Source organism: Coturnix japonica, chromosome 1 (genome assembly GCF_054131305.1).
Source record: "Coturnix japonica strain WE chromosome 1, WE-NBRP24, whole genome shotgun sequence".
Taxonomy (NCBI): Eukaryota; Metazoa; Chordata; class Aves; order Galliformes; family Phasianidae; genus Coturnix; species Coturnix japonica.
The window spans coordinates 45,898,424-45,920,715 of record NC_140663.1 but is presented as its reverse complement, the minus strand read 5'-3'; the positions used below and the strand labels follow the sequence as shown (position 1 = coordinate 45,920,715).

The 22,292-nt window shown below is 51.0% G+C and overlaps 1 protein-coding gene across 3 annotated transcripts; it reads left to right on the top strand.

Moving 5' to 3' along the window:
- The first annotated feature begins 969 nt into the window (after positions 1-969).
- Positions 970-21,374, top strand: MGAT3 (beta-1,4-mannosyl-glycoprotein 4-beta-N-acetylglucosaminyltransferase). Of its 3 annotated transcripts, none has more exons than XM_015860368.3 (2): positions 970-1,260; positions 15,098-21,374. In XM_015860368.3, exon 2 carries the CDS (start codon positions 15,099-15,101, stop codon positions 16,605-16,607), a length of 1,509 nt encoding a protein of 502 aa, XP_015715854.1. In that variant the 5' UTR covers positions 970-1,260; position 15,098; the 3' UTR covers positions 16,608-21,374. The 3 variants fall into 3 exon arrangements, with proteins under 3 accessions (XP_015715854.1, XP_085373655.1, XP_015715845.1); XM_085517529.1 differs by lacking the exon at positions 970-1,260 and adding an exon at positions 2,032-13,223 and having other exon boundaries at positions 15,092-21,374; XM_015860359.3 differs by lacking the exon at positions 970-1,260 and adding an exon at positions 13,505-13,935.
- Positions 21,375-22,292: the final 918 nt, after the last annotated feature.

Below are 22,292 nucleotides of genomic sequence, written 5' to 3'. Positions count from 1 at the left end.
GCTTCCCCTGTCACGGGCATAGGTAAATCTAAGTAACCCGTGACAGCCTCTTTCTGTTAAGAGAAAGTAGAACGGTTTTATTGGAAGGGCAGTGCTGCAGTGGCACAGGCTGCCCAGGGAGGTGGTGCAGTCACCATCCCTGGAGGTGTTCCAGAGCCGTGTGGATGTGGCACTGAGGGATGTGGTCAGTGAGCATGGTGGGGATGGGCTGATGGTTGGACTTGATGATCAACCCTGCCCATAGCAGGTGTTTTGGGGCTAGATGATCTTTAAGGTCCCTTCCAATACAAGCCATTCTATCTTGGAGGTCTTTTCCAGCCCTGTCAATTCCATGATTCTCCGACCTCTTGTGGATCCTCATTGGGTCCCCATAAGAACGATGTAAGGGCTGCCTGTACTGGCACACAGCGCAGCTCAACCATCACATAATGGAGGGTTGGGGGGGCATTGGCACCAGTACTTTGTTTTGAACACGCTGTTATTCTAAATTCCCAGCAACTCACAAGGAAGGGTGTTCTCTAGCGCTGCTTCCTTTTGACCTCTGTAGCTCTCAGTTACAAGGGGTGTGATCCCACACCCATGTTTCACTGCATTCGCAGCCAGGTTTGTTTGGGCTCTGCCTGGCTTTGCTCGCCTCTCCCCAAACCGGCCTTAAATGAGGAAGAACGAAGGGAAAAGTTGAACTGAGCAAAGGCAGCTTTTGCGGTCGGGGCGCAGGATGGAGAGTCAGCAGACGCACAGCTCTATTTCTGGCACCGCAGCCAAACTTCCTGCGCGTCGCCGGGCGCATCTCCCCACAACGGTGGTGCAGGGATGCTGCGGGGGGGACAAGGGCACCGCAGGGCCGCCCCGCTGCCCTCCCACACCCCATCGGCGGAGCTCCGCGCTGCTTTGTGCGGGAGGCGGGAGGCGGGGGGCGGCGGGCGGGGGCAACCCGGGGATGGGGGGGGGGGGGGGGCGGGCGCGCCGGGGGAGGAGACAGGCTGGGAGGGCGGCACAAAAGGGGCTGCCGCAGCTCTATCCGCCGCTGCCGGCGGGGCTCCGCTCCGCATCCCTCTGCCTGCGGCCGTTCCAGTGGGAGGAGAAGGAGGCGAAGGGCTGAAGAGAAGGAGGAGAAAGAGGAAGGCGGCGGGGGGCTGCGGGCTCGCCTCGCCTCGTTCCGGCGCCGAGCCATGCCGGGGGGCGGCGGGCGGGCCGGGGGCGAGCGGCAGTCTCGCCCCGCCGGGGGCCCGGGGGGCACCGCCGCTGCGCCGGGCGGGGGTGAGTGAGTGAACGCGGAGCGGGGCGGGGGGAGCGGTGCGCGCAGCTCTCGTTGGAGTTACCCCAGGGCGGTGGGACCCCCCCTTAGTACCCCCTTCGTCCGCCACCTGCAAGTTCTGCTCTCCATCCCTTCCCCCCCCCCCCCCCCCCCCCCCCTTCTTATTTATTGATATGAGCGCGAATTTTTTAATTATTATTATTTTTTATTCTCCCCCTCACCTCCCTCCCAATAATCCCAGCATCCCCTGCTAGGGAGCAGCGGCTCTGGGGAGGAGGGAGGCGATGCGATGCCGCCAACCCCCTGCCCGCAGATGCGGGGATGGATGGATGGATAGATAGATGAATGGATGGGTGGATGGGAGCAGCCTCCGGCCGGGGCTCTGCAGCGGAGGCCCAGCTGCTGCCTGCGAGCAGGGCACGGGCTGGGGATGCGTGCCAAGGCTGCAGCGAGCGAGAAGGAGTAACAGGAGTGCGTGCGTGGGAGGGCAAACACACACACACACACACACACACACAAATACATGTGTGCCATCGGCGTCAAGCCTCCCCCCTGCTCCAGCTCCGCGTCAGACTGAGCCCCCACCGGCTGAGTGCTGGCTGCGGGGGGATGTGGGCACCCACGTTGTTTGTGAGATGGGAATTGCTGTGTGTTCCTGCTGGGGTGGCACGGGCTGGCACAGCCTTGTTCTTGTGAGTTTTGCTTTCTGGGTAAGCATGACAAGGGTGATGGGTTAGTGTGTGTCTGCTGCAGCTCTGGGCTTGCTCAGGGAGGGAGTGTGGAATGGGAGGGTGAGGCACTCAGTGCCTCTGTCCATGGGCTGCAGTTCTGGGAGCCCAACATTGCAGCTGGGGTCTGTTGTGTCCCCTCCATCCTAAGGGCCCCTGTGTGCATGCCAAACACCTCTCTTCCCCATAACAATGCCCCATTTACCTCTGGATCCCTCCCTTCCAGTGGGAAGTTTGAGCCTGTGATAATGCTCAAGTCACCAGGAGCCCCCAGCCCTGTGCAAACTGCATTCCCCCACCTACTCCTATCCATCGCTCTTTGCCCACCTTCTCCTGTCCCTTTTCACCTGACCACAACAGGACATGAGTCAGCGGGGACTTCTCAGCCCCCTTCTCTGAGGCTGACCCATTGGTCCCTGCCTAGAGTGGTGTTTGAGTCCAGTTGCAGCCTGTGAATTGTGAGTCACTGGTGAGACCCTACTGCTGGAGCCAGCTCCTCTGGGAGAGCTGAAATCTTGTAGGGTCTGCTGTTGCTTGACCCTTAGACAGCAAAGAGCTGTCTCGGAGGGGAGGAAAAACCCACAGACTTCCCGCCTTCCAGCACTCCCCCAATTACCAGAGCTCCCTGTGCACAGCTGTAGCATCTGTGTTGGGCTTTCAGCCCCGTGGTGGTGTTGGGAATGCATCTTCTGGGCTGGGAATGGAGAGGAGAGCCCAGTGTGCTGCTCCCCAGGAGCCCAAAGCGATATAACTCAGCCTTTGGACAAGGGCTGAGGGGAAGGGGGATGGGACGGGTCCTAAAAGTCCCCCTGAAGGTTTACAGCCCCTCTGTGCCCTCAGGTGATTTTGCAGCAGTGGTAAGAAATACACTGCAAGGTACAGCATTCCCTCCATGTGAGGGAAGCCAGTACCTGCATGGCTTGTTTATCAATGTCCTGGATACAGCTATTATCTCCTTATGGGAGGGGTTCTGGTAGCTGCAGGTGAGCTCTTGCCTGGTTCCCAATGTTGTGGCGCCACTGCTGCCTGCTCTGCCCACCTATGGGATGAGGCAGTGCTGGAGCTCATCTCCACCAGAGGTATGTAGAGCATCAGCATCCCTCCATCCACTAAATTCGAAGAAGAGGGATCTACCTGTGTGGCACATGGGAATCACACTGGCTAGGTGGTTAGGAAGAGGAGGTAGAAGCCAATGGGTGCATCTGCACTGTGGGAGCTGCCCACAGCTGTAACTAGGCCTTGTATCCACCGTGGGATGGGGACGGCTGGGCTGTGGGGGCTGCTTAATGTACAGGCTTCAATCACAGCTGCCCTCAGTGTCTGTAGATATGGAGTTGGTGTTTGTGCTTGTCCTCTGCATTGTTTATCCTCCTCTCCTCATTCCCACATGCTGTGGGTGATGCACGGTGTGACTCTGTGGCCTGCTTGGTGTCCAGTAGATCAGGCCTAGTCAACATGGATTCATGAAAGGCAGGCCGTGCTTAACCGGCCTCATCTCCTTTTACGATTGGGTGACCAGGCTGGTAGATGAGGGTAAGGCAGTTGATGTAGTCTATCTGGACTTAGCAAGGCCTTTGACACGGTTTCTCACAGTATCCTCCTGAGGTAACTGGCTGCCTGTGGCCTAGACAGGTATACCCTTCTTTGGGTAAGGAACTGGCTGGAGGGTCGTGCCCAGAGGGTAGTGGTTAATGGAGTTAAGTCCTGCTGGCGACCTGTTTCAAGTGGTGTCCCCCAGGGGTCGGTTCAAGGGCCCATCTTGTTTAACATCTTCATTGATGACCTGGATGAGGGAATTGAGTACAAGCTAAGTAAGTCTGCAGATGACACCAAGTTGGGAGGTGGTGTTGATCTGCCCAAGGGTAGGGAGGCCCTCCAAAGGGATCTGGATAAGGTGAATCGCTGGGCTGAGGTAAATGGGATGAGGTTCTGTCAGCAGGCAGAGATAAACTCAGTCTCATGGCAGGGCTTATAGCCAAGTTCTCAACGTGCTGTGCCTGAGCTTCCTCCTGTCCACCAAACAGCATCCTTGAAGCGCATCTGCCATCCAAAATTGATATTTTTCTTCTCATTTATTTATTTAATCCTCCTCATGTGCTGGATTGTAAAAATGGAGGAAAGCAGCCAGGAAACGTGATGATGGATGGATGGGGCACACTGGGCCACTGCTCATTTCTACAAGCTGGCGAGGTTTGAGGTGGGGTTACTGGCTCTAAAATGGGCCCTTTGTATATTGTTGGAGTCTGTGACCCAATCAGTGGGACGTGGCTGGAGGAGGTGGTGCTAACAAAGACTGGCACAGCTGCCAGCAGGGAAGGCAGTGGGGGTGCACCGAGTGGGGGTGCACCGGCTGGTACAGTGTGAGGTGCCTGGAAGGGCTAGTTCAGGCTATCAGCCCTGTCTGTAGGGAATCATACCATCATGGAGATTGAAAAAGACTTTGATAATCATCTAGTCCAACCACCAACCCACCGTGACCATCCGTGGTGGGGCTGTGGGGTCAGGATGGGGGTGCTCAGGCAGTTTGGGGCAGCATGATGCTGTCCTTGGGGAGTACCCCATGGCTGAGCTGGGGGTTGCCCATAACTTCCACGCTGCCCTACTCACCATGGCTATTGCTGCCCCATCCTAGTAGCACTCTGCCATTGTCCCCTGGTGTGCCAACCCTTGCAGGCTGGGGTTAGTGAGCAGAGTCACTCTGCCATCCATCCTCTTGGGCCCTTCAGTCTGGGGGTGTTGCTCTGCGTGTGCTTTGCATGATAGCAGCACCGCAGCGAGCGGACTTAAAGACACCGAGAGACCAATGCAAATCAGCGCTGCTGCAGAATGCCTTCAGCAGCTGCTATCTAAGGCAGGGAGCTGCTCTGCTGACTTTGTCTTCGTTAGCATCCCCTGTTTCGGCTCTCAGATAGTGGAGGCCAGCAGACAGCAGCGTGGCACCAAAGGGAGCCTTGATCTCTGATGCAGAGCCCTTTAAGGAGGAAGAGGAAGGTAAGCTGTAGCTCCGTGATTTTCAGTTGAGGCTGAAGTGAGGGCTTTCAGTTCCATCTCTGCCTGTGAGAATGCTTCTGGCTGAACACTGGGGAGGAGGATAGAGCTCCCTGCAGACAGAGCACGTTGGGCACAGCCACAGCACAGAGCCTGTAGGAGCTGGAAGAGGTAGGGGCTGTGGGTGAGCCCTGTGCCCATATGGTGTGGGGCAGGCAAACACAGGCAGGTTGGGTGAGTGGTGCCCTGGGTTAATCAGTATGACCTGCTTCCTCTTTGAACACAATTTGTTCCTCTATGCCTGCCCTGCAGCCTCTCTCCCTGTGCCTCGCTGTTCTACACAGCCTGGGAGGACCTGCTTCCCTCCTAGGGCTGTCTGAGGTCTCTGGAGAAGTGGTGTCCCAAAGAAATGGCTGTTCCCTATTGGGTGTCCCCAAATACCTTCTGTCGTGCTGCTGCGTGATGCAAGTGGTCACTGTGTTCCTCTACATGTGCCACTGGCACTGAGCCTCCGTGGCCTCAAATTCCCCATCTCGCAGCAACTTTTGGAGCAAGGGTTGACCACACCTGCACCCAGCCTGGCCAGGGGGGGATGATGGGATTGCTTCTGCATAATTTAGCAGTCTCTTGAATTATTTATGGTGCCATTGTGCTCTGGAACAGAGTCTTCTTGCTTCCTGTGAGTGCAGGGGGGTGGGGGGCGTGGAGGAGGGAAGGGTGTTTGTCAGGCATCCAGGTTCTATCACTGAACAGTGAGGAAGTGCTGTGGGTTTCCTTTCTGGCCCTGTTTGTTTGCATGTGTCTTGGTGCAGCTGAATTGCCTTGCAAATGCTCTTGTTGAAGAAAAAAAGAAAAAGAGAAGTTTCGCTTTCTGCATCGTTCAAACGTGGAGCATCTCTGAGGCATGGCCACCCCGAGCTCAGAGCGCTGTCCTTGCAGTGAGGAGATGATGTCAGGCTGGAGATAGTGAATCTGATGCTTGGATCTGGTCTCTGACTCAGTTACAGGGCAGTGTAGTGGAGCTGGGATGGACATTGCAGGGTAATATTGGTACTGGGTGGATGGTTGGACTAGATGGTCTTAGAGGATTTTTCTAACCCTAGCTATTCTATGATTCTACACTATTCAGATGCTTGAGACCTTTCCTTTGTTGGAAGACCACGCAGTCCTGACCAGGCATTTCTTAGCAATACATCTGGCATCTGGATGAGGAACTATGAGATATGGTTTAGTGGCTTGTGGTAGCAATGGTAATGGGAGGACGGTTGGAGTAGATAATCTTGTAGGTCCCTTCCAACCTTGTGATTCTATGATCAGATTCTGCAAGGTGTTAAAACTGTGGTTGTGGTCCCCTCTGCCCTGCATCTCCTTCCTGTTCCCTGTGGACTGTTGAGATATGAGATTTTAGTGCCTTCCTCTTCTCCTTTCTTTCTGGCATGGCTGTGCAGGCAGCTGACTTCTCAGAAACAGAATTCAGAAGAAATGTTTATGTCACTGGATACATGAAAGGGGAGAGGAACTTGGTCTGTGATCAAGAGGTTGTGGCATTAACAGCCCTGTGTTGTACTGCTGAACGGAAGGGCTCAGTTTTTTATCTGTGGTGTAAGTTTGTGGCTTTTGTGTTGGGGAGGGGCTGGCCAGATAACAACCAGAGAACCTTGCAATGAGCTGTGTGGTTCCACTTGGGTCTCAGCCTGAGACAGGCCCTTGCTTTCCTCTTCATCTCTCCTCCAGACTGACCAACCCCAGTTCCCTCATCCTCTCCCCATCACACTTGTGCTCCAGACCCCTCACAGCTCTGCTGCCCTTCTCTGGGCATGCTCCAGGGCCTCCATGTCTTTCTGGTAGTGAAGGGCCCAGAACTGTAGATAGCATTCAAGGTGCGGCCTCACAGTGCCAAAGAGTGGGAAGAGAAGTGTTACAGCCACCCATGTGATGTCTGCTATGGTGTTTGTCTTCACTGATGACAACAAGCACTCTTTCTCCAAAGATCTGCTCCATAGTCCTCTCCGCTCAGCTTAATCTGAGGATACTGCTTTGCTTTGTGAAAAGGAATGTTTGTACAGAGAAATAAACATATTGTTGAGACTCAGGCCTGCTGCAACGCCTGTAAACAAGATCCAGCCTTCTGCGGGAGGCAGAAGAGAGATTTATGTGACCCTGAGCTAAGTGCATTAGGAGGCTTTTGATTTCATTCTGGGAAACTGCCCCTCTTCGTGGTGCTATATGCCTGTTACCGGCATAGAGCCCTTCCCCACGATTTGATTTGTGCGGATTTAATCCGAAGGGCTGCCGTGCTGCAGTCAGAAGGATTACATGGGCAGGGGGTTGTCTCTGTGTGTCCGAGCCTGAAGTGCTCTGCATTGCCCTGTGCCCTTTGCCCAGCCTGGAGGAGGGTGTCTGGGCTGATTCACTCCTGCCTTGGGGCAAGGCATTGAAGAGCTCTCTGCCTATCAGTGCTCTGCTCCTGAAAATAATAACAAAGTGAAGTGGCAGCGGGGGATCCCGGCGGCACTGTGTCAAGGTCTTGCCTAAGTCTTGAAAGAGGAAATGAGGAACAAAGGCAGAAGAGACAAATAAATAAGGGTCTGTTCTTGGTCCAAGGAAAATTCCCATGGGTTTGTGTAGCATTCTTGGGAAGATGCAACACTCCCGGGGCTGGAGTTGGTTTTTGAGATGTAAAAGGGGAAAGAAGGGAGGGAGAATAGGGTGTGGGAGGGAATTGGGGTGGGCGCCCAGAGGAAGCTCTCAGCATGGAGTCAAGTTTCTCTGGCTGCTCCCAGTGAAGAGGGGTTAATGCTTTCTGCATGGGGTTGGCTGGTCACCAGACATTCAGAGAAGAGGGGGATCTGGGGGCTGCCAAGTGGGAGACCCCTGTGGCCTGAAAGGAGGGGAAGGAAGGGGCTGGGAATGCTCTTCCAAAGAGGAATAGATCAGCTACTGTGGGAAAGAGAGCGTCCTGCCAAACCCCAAGTGGTTGGTGATGGATGGGGGAGGTAGGAATGCGGGGATGGAGGGCCAGCTCTTCCCTGTGGCCACTAGGATCTTCCTGCTGCTCTGTGGCCTCATTACTTATCATCTTTCTGGGGCTAAGTGAGTAACCTTCGCTGCCTAATTTGGAGAGCTTTTATCCTGGGGGGCACAAACAACTGCCACCCCTTCACAACTAACCAAAGACGACATGGTTTATTCCTGCCTTTGTGGTCCTGTGCACTAAGCCCATCACCGTGGCATCAGGTGCTTCTTGCTTGTGTGATCTGGTGCCCCACTGCCATATGCCCTCAGCTCTGAGTTTGATCTTAGTTGCTCATTTTGGTGCTATTCTCAGGATTCTTGACTTGCTCAGCAGATGTGGACTGCCTGCTAGGGTCTGCTTTGAAAGCACTTTGTCTTCTAGATGTGTCCTTGAGATGTTCTTCTTCCCTGATGCTTCCAGAAACTGGCTAGCTCACAGCAGTTGACTGTGAGCCTCACTGGAGCCTTGGTTAGATGAGCCCTGCTCGAAAAGTGGCCTGTCCCTTTGAGTGTCTGAGGATGCAACTACATGATGCAGCAGTGACGGTGAGAAGTGAATAGCTGTCATCCAGGAAGTTTCTGCTGTCAGACACTTATTCTCATCCTTAGGCACTTCTCTTGAAGTTTTTTTTAACTCAGATTGGCTGCTGATTTGGATTTCCAATGTGAACTTTCATACTGACAGCCTAGGGGTGATGAGCCGTGAAGGTGGTGAGTGAGGAGTGAGAACCTATGAAACCACCTCCATGCTTCCGTAATGCACCGCTTGGTCTTTGAAAGCAGACTTTTTTATCCTCAAAGTGGCCATGCCCTGTCTCTGTCTGCAGTACATTGAGTCTAGCTGACAATTCTCACATACTTCTTTGATTTTCCCATGGCCTCCCTGAGGACAGAAGTTGCTTTTGTGTAGTCTTGTCCCTGTTTCCTTTTGGATTCATGATGGACCATTCCTTCCCTGTAAGAAATCAGTCAGAAAGCAGTGGAACTAGCAGACTCCATTTTGTGTTCCTATAATCACTGCACACGTGAAGCAGAGAGCAACAGCGCTGTGTTTGGCTGGGAGATAGGCTTTGCATCCTTGGGTGTGTGTGTATGTATGTGAGCACGTGTCCTGGGACCCGATTTTGGGGCCAAGTGGTGATGCAGCCTGCAGAGTCATCACAGCACTCTTCAGGAAAGTAAATGTTGTGAGGAGGCTGAGGAAGAGTCCTTCCAGGATAACAGGCATAAGTGAAGGAGAGAAGAGGGCAAAAGTGCTGTTTTCCCTTTAGTGGAAAGAATGCTTAGCCTAGTGATGCTAAAAAATCAAAATTGTGCTTTCTGAGAGCATCTGAAGGATGAGAACATGCTGAGGCATCTCTAGCATGCTGGAAATCCCTATGGTGGGGCTGGCTTTGGTTAGAGAGAGAACATTAGTTACTAGGGAGCCTAGCACAGCTGAAGGATACTGAGAAGAATATTTGTTAGATTCCCGTGGTCTTAGAAATCCAGCTTGAAGTTTTCTTTAGCATGCAGTACTATACCCTTGTGATAGCCAAGTAGTTCTTGGATAAAATTAAATTGGTGTCTCGTAGGCTGTTATTGGATTTCAGTAGAGTTTTTTAGTCTTCTTTGAGGTGATCTTCTTTTAAACTGGGGGCTGGAGAATTATATAATTATGCTGCTATTAGTATTATGGTAGTTACAGTAAGAACAAGCTGTTCGAATGAAGAGTTTTATAATGGACTCTGAAGGTGTTTAGACGTTGGTTTATTCTTGTGACTGTATGGAATGAGACAGAATGCTGTCAACAAAGACCACTTTATCTCTAGGTCCCACATGCTGTGTTCTGAGAGTTGAGAGCTGTGTTGTTGTGGAGTACATAGCTGTCAAGTTGGACTCATCGCTCCTTGTGCATCCCTTCCAACTTGGGATATTATATGATTCTGTCTTACTGTGGCTGAAGATATGGCATCTAAAATAGCTAAGGCTGCCCACTAAAGAGCAGGGCAAGACAGGTGAAAATGGTCAAAACAGTGGAAGACTACAGAATGTGTGGAGTCCAAAGGTACTGCTCCTCTGAAGGGTAGAAAGCTGGGCTGACACAGAATGTAAAAAGCTTAGATCCCTATGTTGTGTCCATCTTAGTTTCTCCATTTTAGTTTCTTTACATACCAGATCATAGCTGCAGGCTTAGAGCACTCTGGTCTCTTGTAAGAGTGCACAGAGGAGGAGAAACCTTTCTTTTTCACCACTGATGCTACTTGTTAGTTGAGGCATTGCGAAGCCTTGTGCACAAACCCATTGTTGGTTGTTGTCAAGTATGGCATGTGTTGGAGAGGGGAAGCAGTGCCTTGGTTTTTCAGTTGTGTTCTGAACAGCCTTACCTTGGCCTTGTATAGATTCACCCTTCAGTTTTCTTTTTTCCATCCATCTTTCTTCCTGTCTTGATGACTTCCATTGATGAGTGGATGGCAACTCTGGAAGCCAACTGGTGTGGTAACACCTGACTGAGAGCAGACACCTTATCATATAATCATGGAATCATAGGAAGGCTGAGGATGGAAGAGACCTCAAGGATCATCCATTTCCAACCCGCTTCCATGGCCAGGGCTGCTAACCAGGCACCGGGTCGGTTTGCCCAGCCTCCATCCAGACTAGCCTTGAACAAATATTTCTGCTTGCCCCTTTGTTGAAAGGAAAAGAAGATAATTAAGACAGAGCCTAGTTTTCCCTTTGGCTGACCTTATCAGAAGGGTAACTGTGCTTATGGCTCGCTCCAGCTGGCTGTGCTGGCATTGAGTCAGTGGCACCTTGTGGTCAATTGCCTCAAAGCTGCAAAGGAAATGCGTAGCATGAGGTATTGCTGCTTTGCATTAGGACTGTGGGCAGTAGCTCATAATGAAGATGGCGGAAGAATATTGTATTTCATCCTTGAAATGTGGATGGAAGTCGATATGGGCCTGCCTATGTTCAAACCACCTTGTACTGTGACCCTGAGAGAAACTTCCTGCTAACATCCTTGTACTTTGCAGTTCCCAATAATATCATGGCGTCCTTCACGTGAGGGAAATGCTGAGCCCTACCTACCTTCTGTTACATTCATGCTTCTCTTCACTTTCTCTGCTGCCCAGCTTTGTAGGATAATCTTCTCTTCTTATCCTTAAGCAAGGCACAGTCCTGCTGTTCTTGAGCTCGTTACGTTTCTGCTGCAAACGAATAGTAGTTCTTCCTTCTGTTGCTGTTTGCAGATCAAAAGCAGTTCGAGATTTTAATCTTTTAAGATACTGTGGCCCTGATGATGTGTGGTACTCCGAGAGTAGGTTGACTTAGCACTGAAGAAGTGCTAGTGCCCCAGAGGCTATGTATTGTGCAGCCAGTGCCCTGTAGTATGGCCCTGTGCCAGCGTCCTCTAGAGGAGAACATTAGGACTGGTGAATTGGCAGCTCTTAGCTGTGCATATCTTTCTCCGGCTCCTTGAAATCAGGATATGATTTCAGGATGGTATAAATCAACCGGTCACTTGATATAATGGCAAAGTAAAACTGTAACAGGTGCCTGGGGATAACTCATATGCTTTCCTCTTCTGAAAGCCATTTCCTTGCATGGCAGAGACATGCATCTTCAAGCAAGGAAATACCAAGGTTGTCCCTTTCAAAGAGGAGCTTTCGGCTCCGCTTGCTGAGACTGAATGCTCCCGAAGCTGTTTATAACTGCATGTTCCCTAACAAGCTTTGAAAGGAGCTGGCTGCCCGTGCCCCTCCTAGCTTTTTCTTCTGCTTGCACGTTAAAGCTTTTATTTTTCATGCTGTTGTTTTTAACCTGACAGTAACTTGTTCTCTCTTCCCTATTTTTTTTTTTAAACTCTTTTTCGTTTTTTCCCCCTCCTCACTCAAAATTGTCATAAGGGAGATCTCTCCTCTTGCTCTTTTCTGTGTTCCCAGTAACTGATGACTGCTTTGTGCCAGAGCAGCTGGGGTTCCTTATGACAAGCTGAGATGTCTCCCTGCCCTTCCTCATTTCAGCTACACATAAATGTTCTGGGTGGGGAAGGTGGGTAATAATGCTTTCCTCCCCTGCTGGCCTTTGTCTCCAATTAGCCACTGCTCAAAGCACATCTTTTCCTGCAGTGCTGATCAGATGATATGGGAAGGGATATGTGACAGATGGCTCTCGGCGTCTCAGCCCACCCAGGGGTGGATGAGCTCTCCACTCCCTGGCAGAGGAATCCCTGGCATGTGAGAATGGAGGTGGTTCCCAGGGAAGAGGTTTTTGAAGAGGACACGGCTTCTTTGCTTCCCTCTTTTGAAGAAGGGATAAGGAGTAGGTTCGTGTTCCCACTCCTTCACAAAAGCAACTGAGCAGTGAAAACTGCCTCCTGGGAAATGTCAGCAGCGGAACAGCAGAGGGTACTGTAGGGCCAGCTTGCTTTGGCAGAGCTGCAGGGCAGGCTGCAATAACAAGGAGGCAATGCAGCCATGCACTGGCTGAGGAGCTGCAGAGCCTTGTGCTGAGCCTGACGGATAGTGATGTATGCAAATGTCAGGTGAGGAAAATAAGCTCTGCTTCTTCAAACCGTGTGTCCTGCTAGGTTGACATGGCACGGCAGAGCCTGGAAAGTGAAGCAGTTTGTTAAATGTCAGGAGCTACAACTCCTGTTAGGGAGTTTCTCATGGCATGTGGAGCATTGCGGCCATCTGGGAAGAAGGTGAAGACCTGGATGCGACTCCTTCAGCATTTGTCCTGTGTGCTGAGCCAGCTCTGAGGGTGCTGGATGCCATGCACTTGTGTCCTGTAGGAACTGGAGCCTTACTGGAGCAGAGCAGTCCTGCATCTCACCTGAGCCTTGGTGACCTGATATCCAGAGGTAATACCTTGCAGGAAGTACAGGACACCCAACTGGAGAGAGCTGCACTAATGTACCAACAAGGGATGTCTTCTAGCAGTATCTGTTTGCTGTCTTTCCAGATTCCTTGTACTCTTCTCTTCCCCATACCTCAGGATGGAGCAAAACTGGGGATGTAGAAGTAAGAGGTGCCAGATACTCTTTCTTGACACCATGAGTGGTCCTACTGCTCCTGAAAGACAATAATAAAGACTTAAAGATAAATAAAATACCCTGTGCACAGTGAGATGCCCTTGGGTTTCCATAGCCCCTTGCTTTACCCCCATGAAGAACTCCTGAGGAAGAGCAAGATGGTTCTTTATAGCTTCAGAGAAGGGAACAGCACCAGGCCCTCCATCGCTGGGATCACCACAGAGGTAGCCTCTCATGAGCTAGGCCATGGCTGTGGAGGGGCCCTCCTCTGTGCTGTGTCAGAATATATCAAAAGCAAATCCTGTAACTCTTCCACTGGCTTCAGGCTTACAGTCTGTTTTTACAGTGAAATAACCCAATCAACAAGGAAGCCCTTGTGGCACAGCCAGAATGCAGGGGATGACGTTGGCGGGTGTCCTAAAAATGTCACTGAAAAGGCAACCGTGAAGCTTCTAGAAATGCTTGCTGCTGAACTGTAATGTATGAATGTGGACAACCCTTCTATCAAAGTCCATGTTGGAGCCCTCGGTAGGCGGCCAGATATGTTTTCCTTTGAGTGGCTGCCATCTGCCTAAATTTATGGCTTTTCCCTTCAGTGTTAAGTTCTCCCCAAGTTAATCAGTAAACGTGCCCTGTTGTATTTCACTCGTTCCCCTTGGGTGGGCTGGGTGCTTCTCCGCTCTGCTCCCATCCAGGATGCCGTGGGCTGTGGGGAGTGCCAGGCAGGGAAAGGGGAGCACCCTGGCACAGGACCAAGGGCTTGGGCTGCCTCTGAGTGCTGCATGGGGGGGTTATAAGCAATGGCATGAGATGTGTTATACCTATCGTGGGGACCTTTGGCCAGGGGAGGAGACACTGAGGCACATGTGCGGGCGTCATACCATGGTGGGGAGCTGCCATTGAGGAACATACGTGTCAGGAGCATGCTGGTGGGTCTTGTGGGCATGGAGGGTTTTACGCTTTTGGGGGGAGCCTCCACCTTGCCAAGGGTGTTTAGGTCACCTTGTTCTCTTATCTGTTTGCCTCAACCTTCCCTAAGCAGCAGCATGCAGCTACCTTTTCTTGTTCTGCCTGATGAAGTGTTGGGCAAGGTTGTTTTTTTCCCTTCCTTTTTTATCTTTTTCCCTTCTTCCTTTTTCTGGATTGTAGTCTTCAATCACTTTTCTGCCTGACAGCAGCTTTGCGCTCCCAGCACAGACTGGCGAATGGGAGGTGGTATAGGAAGAGGATGAAGGCTGTATTTTTTTTTATTGTTCTGAGGAAAGGGCTGAGCACTGCTGGCTCCTTGCTGGCTTGATGTGGACCCATCGTGACAGCACTGTATTGCCAGCAGAGACAGCTGGACAGTTTTTATAGCCACCTTCATCCAGATGGAAAAAAAAACAACACCCCCCAGCATCTGTCCACAGAAGATGAAAAGCAAAGGGAGACAGCTGGAAACATGGTGGGCACAGAGGGGTGGGAGGGGAATAAAAGTGAAAATCTTAACACTTTTTCCCTGTTTCCCATACAAACTTGGCTAGCGTTTCTTAGGAACAAGGGGATTTTATGGTGTGTATTGAGAGTAAACACTGGGAAGATCTGAGAAGCGTCGGTGTTTTCCTGGTCCTGGCAGACTGGCTATGAGTTCAAGCCCCTAAGACTGCCTTTCTTATGCTGTCTGGGTTTTAGCTGTGTACCTTCTACTCCTTCTTATCCCTCTTGCTCTCTCTTCATCTTCCCTGACTCAAGACCTGTGTTCATTTGTTCCCATTAGTGAGTGGGGACAGATGTGCTAAGTGCATTGCCTCACTAGATAGTGAACTCCTCTTGTTATGGATTTCTCATCTTTCTGCCCCAAATCCGGCACCTTTCCTGTCTTTGTGAGACTGTAAGCCTCTAACTGCTCTGGTGGAGGTTCAATTTGGTGTAACCCATCCAGAGCCCACTAAAAATGTCAGAGGGTGGGGGATTTGGTTTAAGTCTTAACAGATGCATGCTTAGTTTGGACCTGCTCTGTAGCATCCCCAGCCTATTTTCCTACCACTGGCAAGCTTTTTTGCACCCTGGCAATTCCCGAGTGTGACTTTCCTTTTCATGGCTTTTCCACAGGATGAAGATGAGACGCCATAAGCTTTTTCTGACTCTCTGCATGGCTGGTCTCTGCCTCATCTCCTTCTTGCACTTCCTGAAGGCCCTTTCCTATGTCACCTTCCCCCGGGACCTGGCTTCACTTAGCCCCAACCTCGTCTCCAGCTTCTTCTGGAACAATGCCCCCGTCACACCACAGGTTAGCCCTGAGCCAGGGGGTGCAGAATTCCTCCGCACACCCCTGTACTCCCACTCTCCTTTACTCCAGCCCCTGCCACCCAGCAGAGCCAGTGAAGAGCTGCATAAAGTCGAGTTTGTGTTGCCGGAAGACACAACAGAATATTTTGTCCGAACCAAAGCCGGTGGTGTCTGCTTTAAACCAGGTACCAAGGTGTTGGAGAAGCCACCAGTGGGAGGGCAGCTGGAGGAGCGCGCAGATGGTGTGGCCTCAGGGCGGCCTGCTCGCAAGCCACTGAGCGCCAGTGGGACCAAGCGGCGCAAGTGGGTGGAGTGTGTGTGCTTGCCAGGCTGGCACGGCCCCAGCTGCGGTGTTCCCACTGTAGTCCAGTACTCCAACCTGCCCACCAAGGACCGCCTGGTGCCAAGGGAGATCCCCCGGCGGGTCATCAACGCTATCAACATCAACCATGAGTTTGACCTGCTGGACGTCCGCTTCCACGAGCTAGGAGATGTGGTGGATGTCTTTGTGGTGTGTGAGTCGAACTTCACGGCCTATGGAGAGCCACGGCCCCTCAAGTTCCGCGAGATGCTCCTCAATGGCTCCTACGAGTACATCCGCCACAAAGTGCTCTATGTCTTCCTGGACCACTTCCCTGCTGGTGGGCGCCAGGATGGCTGGATCGCTGACGATTACTTGCGCACCTTCCTCACCCGAGATGGTATCTCTCGTCTCCGCAACCTGCGCCCAGATGACGTCTTCATCATCGATGATGCTGATGAGATACCAGCTCGTGATGGAGTGCTCTTCCTCAAGCTCTACGATGGCTGGACAGAACCCTTCGCCTTTCACATGCGCAAGTCTCTCTACGGCTTCTTCTGGAAGCAACCGGGCACCTTGGAGGTGGTCTCAGGCTGCACTATGGGCATGCTCCAGGCTGTCTATGCTACCGATGGGATCCGTCTGCGACGCCGTGAATACTACACCATGCCTGGCTTCCGGCAGTATGAGAACAGCACGGGACACATCCTGGTGCAGTGGTCGCTGGGCAGCCCCCTCCACTTTGCTGGCTGGCACTGCTCCTGGTGTTTCACCCCAGAGGGGATCTACTTCAAACTGGTATCTGCCCAGAATGGGGACTTCCCCCGTTGGGGTGACTATGAGGATAAACGAGACCTCAATTATATCCGGGAGCTGATCCGGACTGGTGGCTGGTTCGATGGTACGACGCAGGAATATCCTCCTGCTGACCCTAAGGAGCACATGTATGCTCCCAAGTATCTGCTCAAGAACTACCAGCAGTTCCACTACTTGCTGGAGAACCCGTATCGAAAAGCGGAGGGTGCTGGTTGAGGCCACTGGGACTTGTGTGGGAAATCAGAACATGACAAAGGGAAAGAGTCGGGTGTTTGTCTGTTCCTTTCTTTATTGTTTTCTTTGATTCCAGGTGGGTTGTGCCATTTCTCCATGGTCTCTGTCCTCCTTCCCTTCTCTTCTTCCCAGGGTGATGCCTGGGGACAAATTCCTCAGACAAATGAAGGGAGACCTGGGCAGGAGGAGGGGAGAAGTGTGGGCAGTAGCACAAAGACCTCCCTGCGTCTCCTGGACCTTTCTGCTGGCTGGAGTGAATTGCTGCAGCCAGCTGGTGGGTTTTCTTCCATGGGGGGCTGGGAAGGCTCCCTGAGGAGAGAGGGCAGCTGTTCCCATCCACCTTCGTCTGTTGTGGATAGGAGCAAGCACAGATGTGAGCCTGAGCTGTTCATTGAGCATGTGAGTCAACAGGCACAAAGCGATGCGAGGGATCACGTGTGCAGATGTGTGTCACAGGCATTTTTTGGATGAGTGAATGTGCAAAAGCATCTCAGTATGCATTTATTTTTTTAATACCTCTATGTTCAAAGTATTTTGGGGAAGGCAAATCCTTTGCTTCCGAGGTGTTCTCTCCTACACGCTGCCTCCTCCCACTAATTTAGTATGTGTGCCCAGGGCTGTCTCTTGGCCTGATGCTCTACCAGACCTGAAACAGGCAGGTGGGAAGCAGAGAGGAATGCTGATTTGTTTAGTGTTTTTTGTTTTGTTTTGTCTTTTCTTTCTGTTTACTCCCTTTTCACCCTGCCCCCACAATGCTGCACTGGCTTGCTCCATAGGAGCTGAAGCATCTTCCCTGCAGCATGTGCTTTGTTTGGGTCTGGGATAAGCTGCAGGGGACTAAATCAGATGGTGGGAGTAAATGTTTACAAGTGCATGGTTTCCTATGTGCATGAGTGCTAACATGCATGGTTTTGGTATGCATGTGGATGTTTGTTACTGGTGTTGGGAGGGGAGGGGTCAGAGTTGGTCTTGGGTGGTGTGCGTGGTTTCAGGAAATGGTGGGGTCCATAAGCTGTGATCTGTATTGTCGTGGATGACATTTTGGGGAGAGCATCAGCTCTGCATAGCAGGGTGTGCTATGTGGAGCTGTTACATGCCTCTCTGGCTGCCTTTCCACCCCTGTGGGCTGTGCTTGCTGCAAAGATTCTGTTTACATGTGCTGGCTATTTCTTCTTGCCATTGGGGAAATGAGAGGAGAAGGGCAAAGCTCTGAGTCACTGACGGGTGTCGTGGGGAAACACAAGGCATGTCAAGGCACAGGACCCATTGGGAGCTTGTGGGGAATGGGGCTGTGGATTGACTCCATCTGAGACCAGAAGACTTTTCTGGGACAATCACGCGATCCACAGCCTGAGCTGTGCAGATGAGGCCATGCAGAGTAGACGAGATGTAGGATGACATCCCTTGCAGCTGGTGGGCCAGTGCCCACGCAGAGTTGGATGCTGATGGGTAGCCAAGATCTAGCCTGTTGCTGTAGTGGATTCATTCAGCTCATGGAGGAGGCAGATTGGCATCTCCACCCTCACCACCCTTCCTTAGCAGATGGCTTGACAGAGTGCCCAGAGCCTGCACTGTGGTGGGAAGAGGGAAAAAAACATAAACGTGCTCTGTTGGCCTTACAGTGGAAATACTGACTCGTCCTCCAAACAAATAAGTGAGGATCATGTGGAGGAGGAGAATGTTGTCATAACGAAGAGTGACCCTGATATCAGGCCAGCTATGCTGGAGCAAGAGGGTTTTGGTCGACCTCAACTCACTCCATCAGGGCTTCATATGCCTGTGTCATCCAGCCCATTCTCTCCATTGTGCTCCATTCCTATCTCTGTGACTCTCTCTTCTGTTTGCTTCTCTAAAGAAATGGAAAGCATCACGAAAGATAATTTGGTTCCCTAAGAAGAATAAAATTTGAACAGAAAAATGAGTGTCATTTTTCTGATCAAACCGAGTTGGAGTTCATCTTAGTTCCTTACCCCATCTCACATGCCATAATGCCTGCTTGGAAGAACTGAGGGATCCCCTCTTCTCTTATTGGTTGGGTTTTGTTTTTGTTTTGTTTTTGTTGTATTAAAAACAAAAAACATGTGTATGTTGCTGTTTTCCCTTGTGATGTGTGTCTCCCAAGGAGAGGAACGTCCCTTTGAGAACTGAGCAGGAGAAGGCGTGGTGGGTGGAATGCTCTCCCCTCATAGAGAAGCTGTGGCTGTGCCGAGCTCAGTCTTGTTGATGCAGGAGGGAATCTTGCCACGGTCATAGAGAGGTCTTAGGCAGGGGGAGACTGTAGAGAAATCAGGACTCAGCTGACAAAGAAGGAGTGACATTTAGCAAGATTAGAGCGATAGCACTGAGCCTGCTGCATGAGGGCTTTCCCCAGGGATAGCCAGAGGAGAGCCTGGTGTATTAACACAAGGGATTTGGTAGCAGTAATGTGGAAATTAAAAAGGGAATAAGCTATTCCTCATTTTTAATCTAGGACCTACATTCAGGCATTGCCTTACCTTGGTGACAGCTACACAAGCCTCAGATCAGGCATTCCTGAAGACGAGAGAGAAGTCAGTCTTTGCATGGGTGCTTTGGGAGAAGCAGAGCCCCACAAGAAATGAGCTGAAGCACACACTTGCTAAGGCTGCACCACCCAATCTGCAGTGGGAGCAGCCGCTCCCTTCCTACCAGCCCTTCCCTTACATTGGCTCCTGCTGGGATTTTTAGCATATTGCAAGTTGTGTTTTCATCACTGGGGAATGGTTTTTGTCTCAGGAGATTTAGATAAGCCGTAACTGCAGTTATCAGCATCTCCTATTCCCAAAGTTCACCCTGTTCCCTTCCCTCCCCTCTCCTCCACTATTTGCTCCATTGTTTCCCTCTTCTCTCTTCTGAGAAGGTCCCACTGGAACAGATGAGATGAGAGCAGCATTGGGGCTCTTCTGCGTGATTCTGGTCCTGTCCACCTCCTGGATGTCTCCATTTCCTTATTATTAGGAAATCAGATTTAAAACAGGCTTCTGTTGTGGATGGAGGAAGGGACACAGCTGAAATGCATTTTTTCTTTCTCAAGAATCATCCAGTCTTTTGATTTAAGGCCAAACCAGTTAATGTTCCTGTTGTTTCTGTAAGTCCTGTGTTTATTATCCTTAGGGAGTTGGAGTGCTTGTCATTAAAAATCTTCCATCGCCTCCCTTGAGGGATGGGGACAAGCACGATGATTTCTGCACAGTGATTTCCCAAGGTGATGGCTTGCCCTCAGCCATCCCTGTCTCAGCCAGACAATGAAGTTTGGAAAGAGAAGAACTGAAAAGCAAATCCCATTCTGCCCCAGGACTGGTTGTTGCAGCGAAGCCATGAGCCTTTCTGGGACTAATGTTATCCATGGTTCACCAACCTTTCCCTGCAGCCGTGTGCTTTTTCTTCCCCAGAACCTTTCCACCTTCAGATTAATTGGTGTCAGGGAAGGCTGGATAGATGAGGCAGCACATGGCATCCCTATACTTTGCCTTTCTTTATGCCCAACTCTGCTCGACTTCCTTTGTGCCCATGCATGGCTTTGGGATGGGGAGCTTCTCTTCCTCCTTTCTCTCTGGTGAAGAAGAGGATGTAGGCTGATGCCTCTGCCCCTCTGGAGGAATAAAGGCAGTGAGGTGGTGCAGTACCCAGCAAGGGACGGGATGGGGTTGTGCCTGCATGAAGGACAGCACACTCAACAGTCCGCTCTCGCTGTTGCTTTCTCTGATCCATGTGTCCTGCTGAGGTGTTTGCTGTTGTGCAGCCTGTTCTGTGTGCCTCTGTGCTGGTTAAAGGAAGGGGACCTTGTGGCCTCCAGGTAACTTACAAGTCAGGATGGGGGCAGCGTTAGTACAGAACGGCTGTTTGTTCCCCTGGTGCCTCTTGGTGTGTCCTTGTGGGGTGGCAGTGTCTCTTCCTGTCCCACTGCTTCTGCCAGCGCTCTGTGGCTGCTATGCCTCTGCACTGTGAAGATGTGTCGGGAGTCACTCCTGGTCCTGTTAGCAAACACTGGCGGTGAAGAGGGAAGGGGTGGCTCTTCCTGGCCTCACTGACCTCAATCCTTGGTGGGAAGGGAGGGAAGCATGGTAGAATGGATCCCAAATCCCTCCATTGCTGCGTTTCCCCTATCCACCAAAAAATCACCTTCTGATTTCTGAGACATTGGATGAATCTGCTCTTACTGAAAAAAGACGGGGAGCTGGAGATGTCAGGAGTGGCTCTAATCCAGCACCAAGGAGAGCTGTTTCTGATGAGATACACCAACATCTAAAGCATTGGAGACTACAGAAAATGGCTTAAAAAGGGATTTGAAATGCTCTGAAACTAAGGATCAAAGCCACTGTTGTTTTTTTTCCTTCCTTTGAGGATGGTGATGCAGAATTGTCCTGGGGGAGGCCCAGCAGCACTAGGTTCCACCTGGATCTCCTAGTGGTGTTGCCACTGGGGTGGCCCCAGGACACTGTATTGGTGAAGGAACGTGTGGACTTGCCAAAAACAATTAAAAAATAAAAAGAAAAAGAAGAAGAAAAAAGGAAAAAGAATCTGCAAAACTCCTTTCCACTCTGTAATTTATAAACAGCAAAGTAATAATGAACTTTTTGTAAGGAGAAATCAACTGTACATTCTGAAATCATTTTCTCTGTAAATGGTTGGATTTCATTTCACCCTTAAAGGGATGCTTAAAAGGAGGAAATAATAAAAATAATAATTAAAAGAAAATAAAGAAAATCACAAAGTCTGAAAGGAAACCAAGGCATATTTGTGGCAGCTTTTATTTCTGAGTATGGGAGGTTGCTGCTTCCCACCTCAGTGGGACTGAGGTTCATAGGAGGGAGGTTGAGGGGCAGCCCCATTGCTTTGAGGGGTGACTCCTGTGCCCAAAGCAGCCCTATGCAGTGTGTTGGATGAATCCAAGCATGTGGGGGGATGTGAGTGGGGAGCAGAGCATCACCACTCGCAAAATGGTCACACACCACCATGCCCTGTCCCTTCACTTTCAAATGAAGCCATGGAAAATGTGGAGCCCCAGATGAAACCATTCCACTACAGAAACATCTCTCTAGTGGCTGATTTTCTGTGCAGTGTGTGAAAGACCATGACCTCCTTGGCTTATTTTTAAAGCCATCTAAGGTAATTCTGGCAGTTCCCATTACTCCCTATCAAAACCTGGTCCTGCCCTGAATCCTGAGCATCTGGTCTCAGCAGTGGCTTTGGCAAGGGACCTTCAGGAGCTCACGTGCAATCTGCAACCATTTCATTTTTTAGTCTTTTTACTTGCCTTGTGCTTTGAGATTGTTCCTGGTCTCAATGATAACAAAAGTAGACAGTATTGGGGAACACCAGCCCACCCCCTTAATGCCCACTGACCACGTTCCTCAGTTCCACACACGGCTCTGGAACACCTCCTGGGACAGTGACTGCACCACCTCCCTGGGCAGCCTGTGACACTGCAGCATTATTCCATTAGAGAAGCTGTTATTCCTAACATCCAACCTGAGCCTCCCCTGCTGCACCTTGAGGCCTTTCCATCTCATCCTATCACTGTTACATGGGAGAAGAGGCCAAGCCCACTTCACTACAGTTTCCTTTCAGGCTGTTGTAGGGATTGAGATCCATTTCCTCTTCCTTTCTTCCACATGTTGTATGTTTTCATAGAGCCAGTCACAGAAT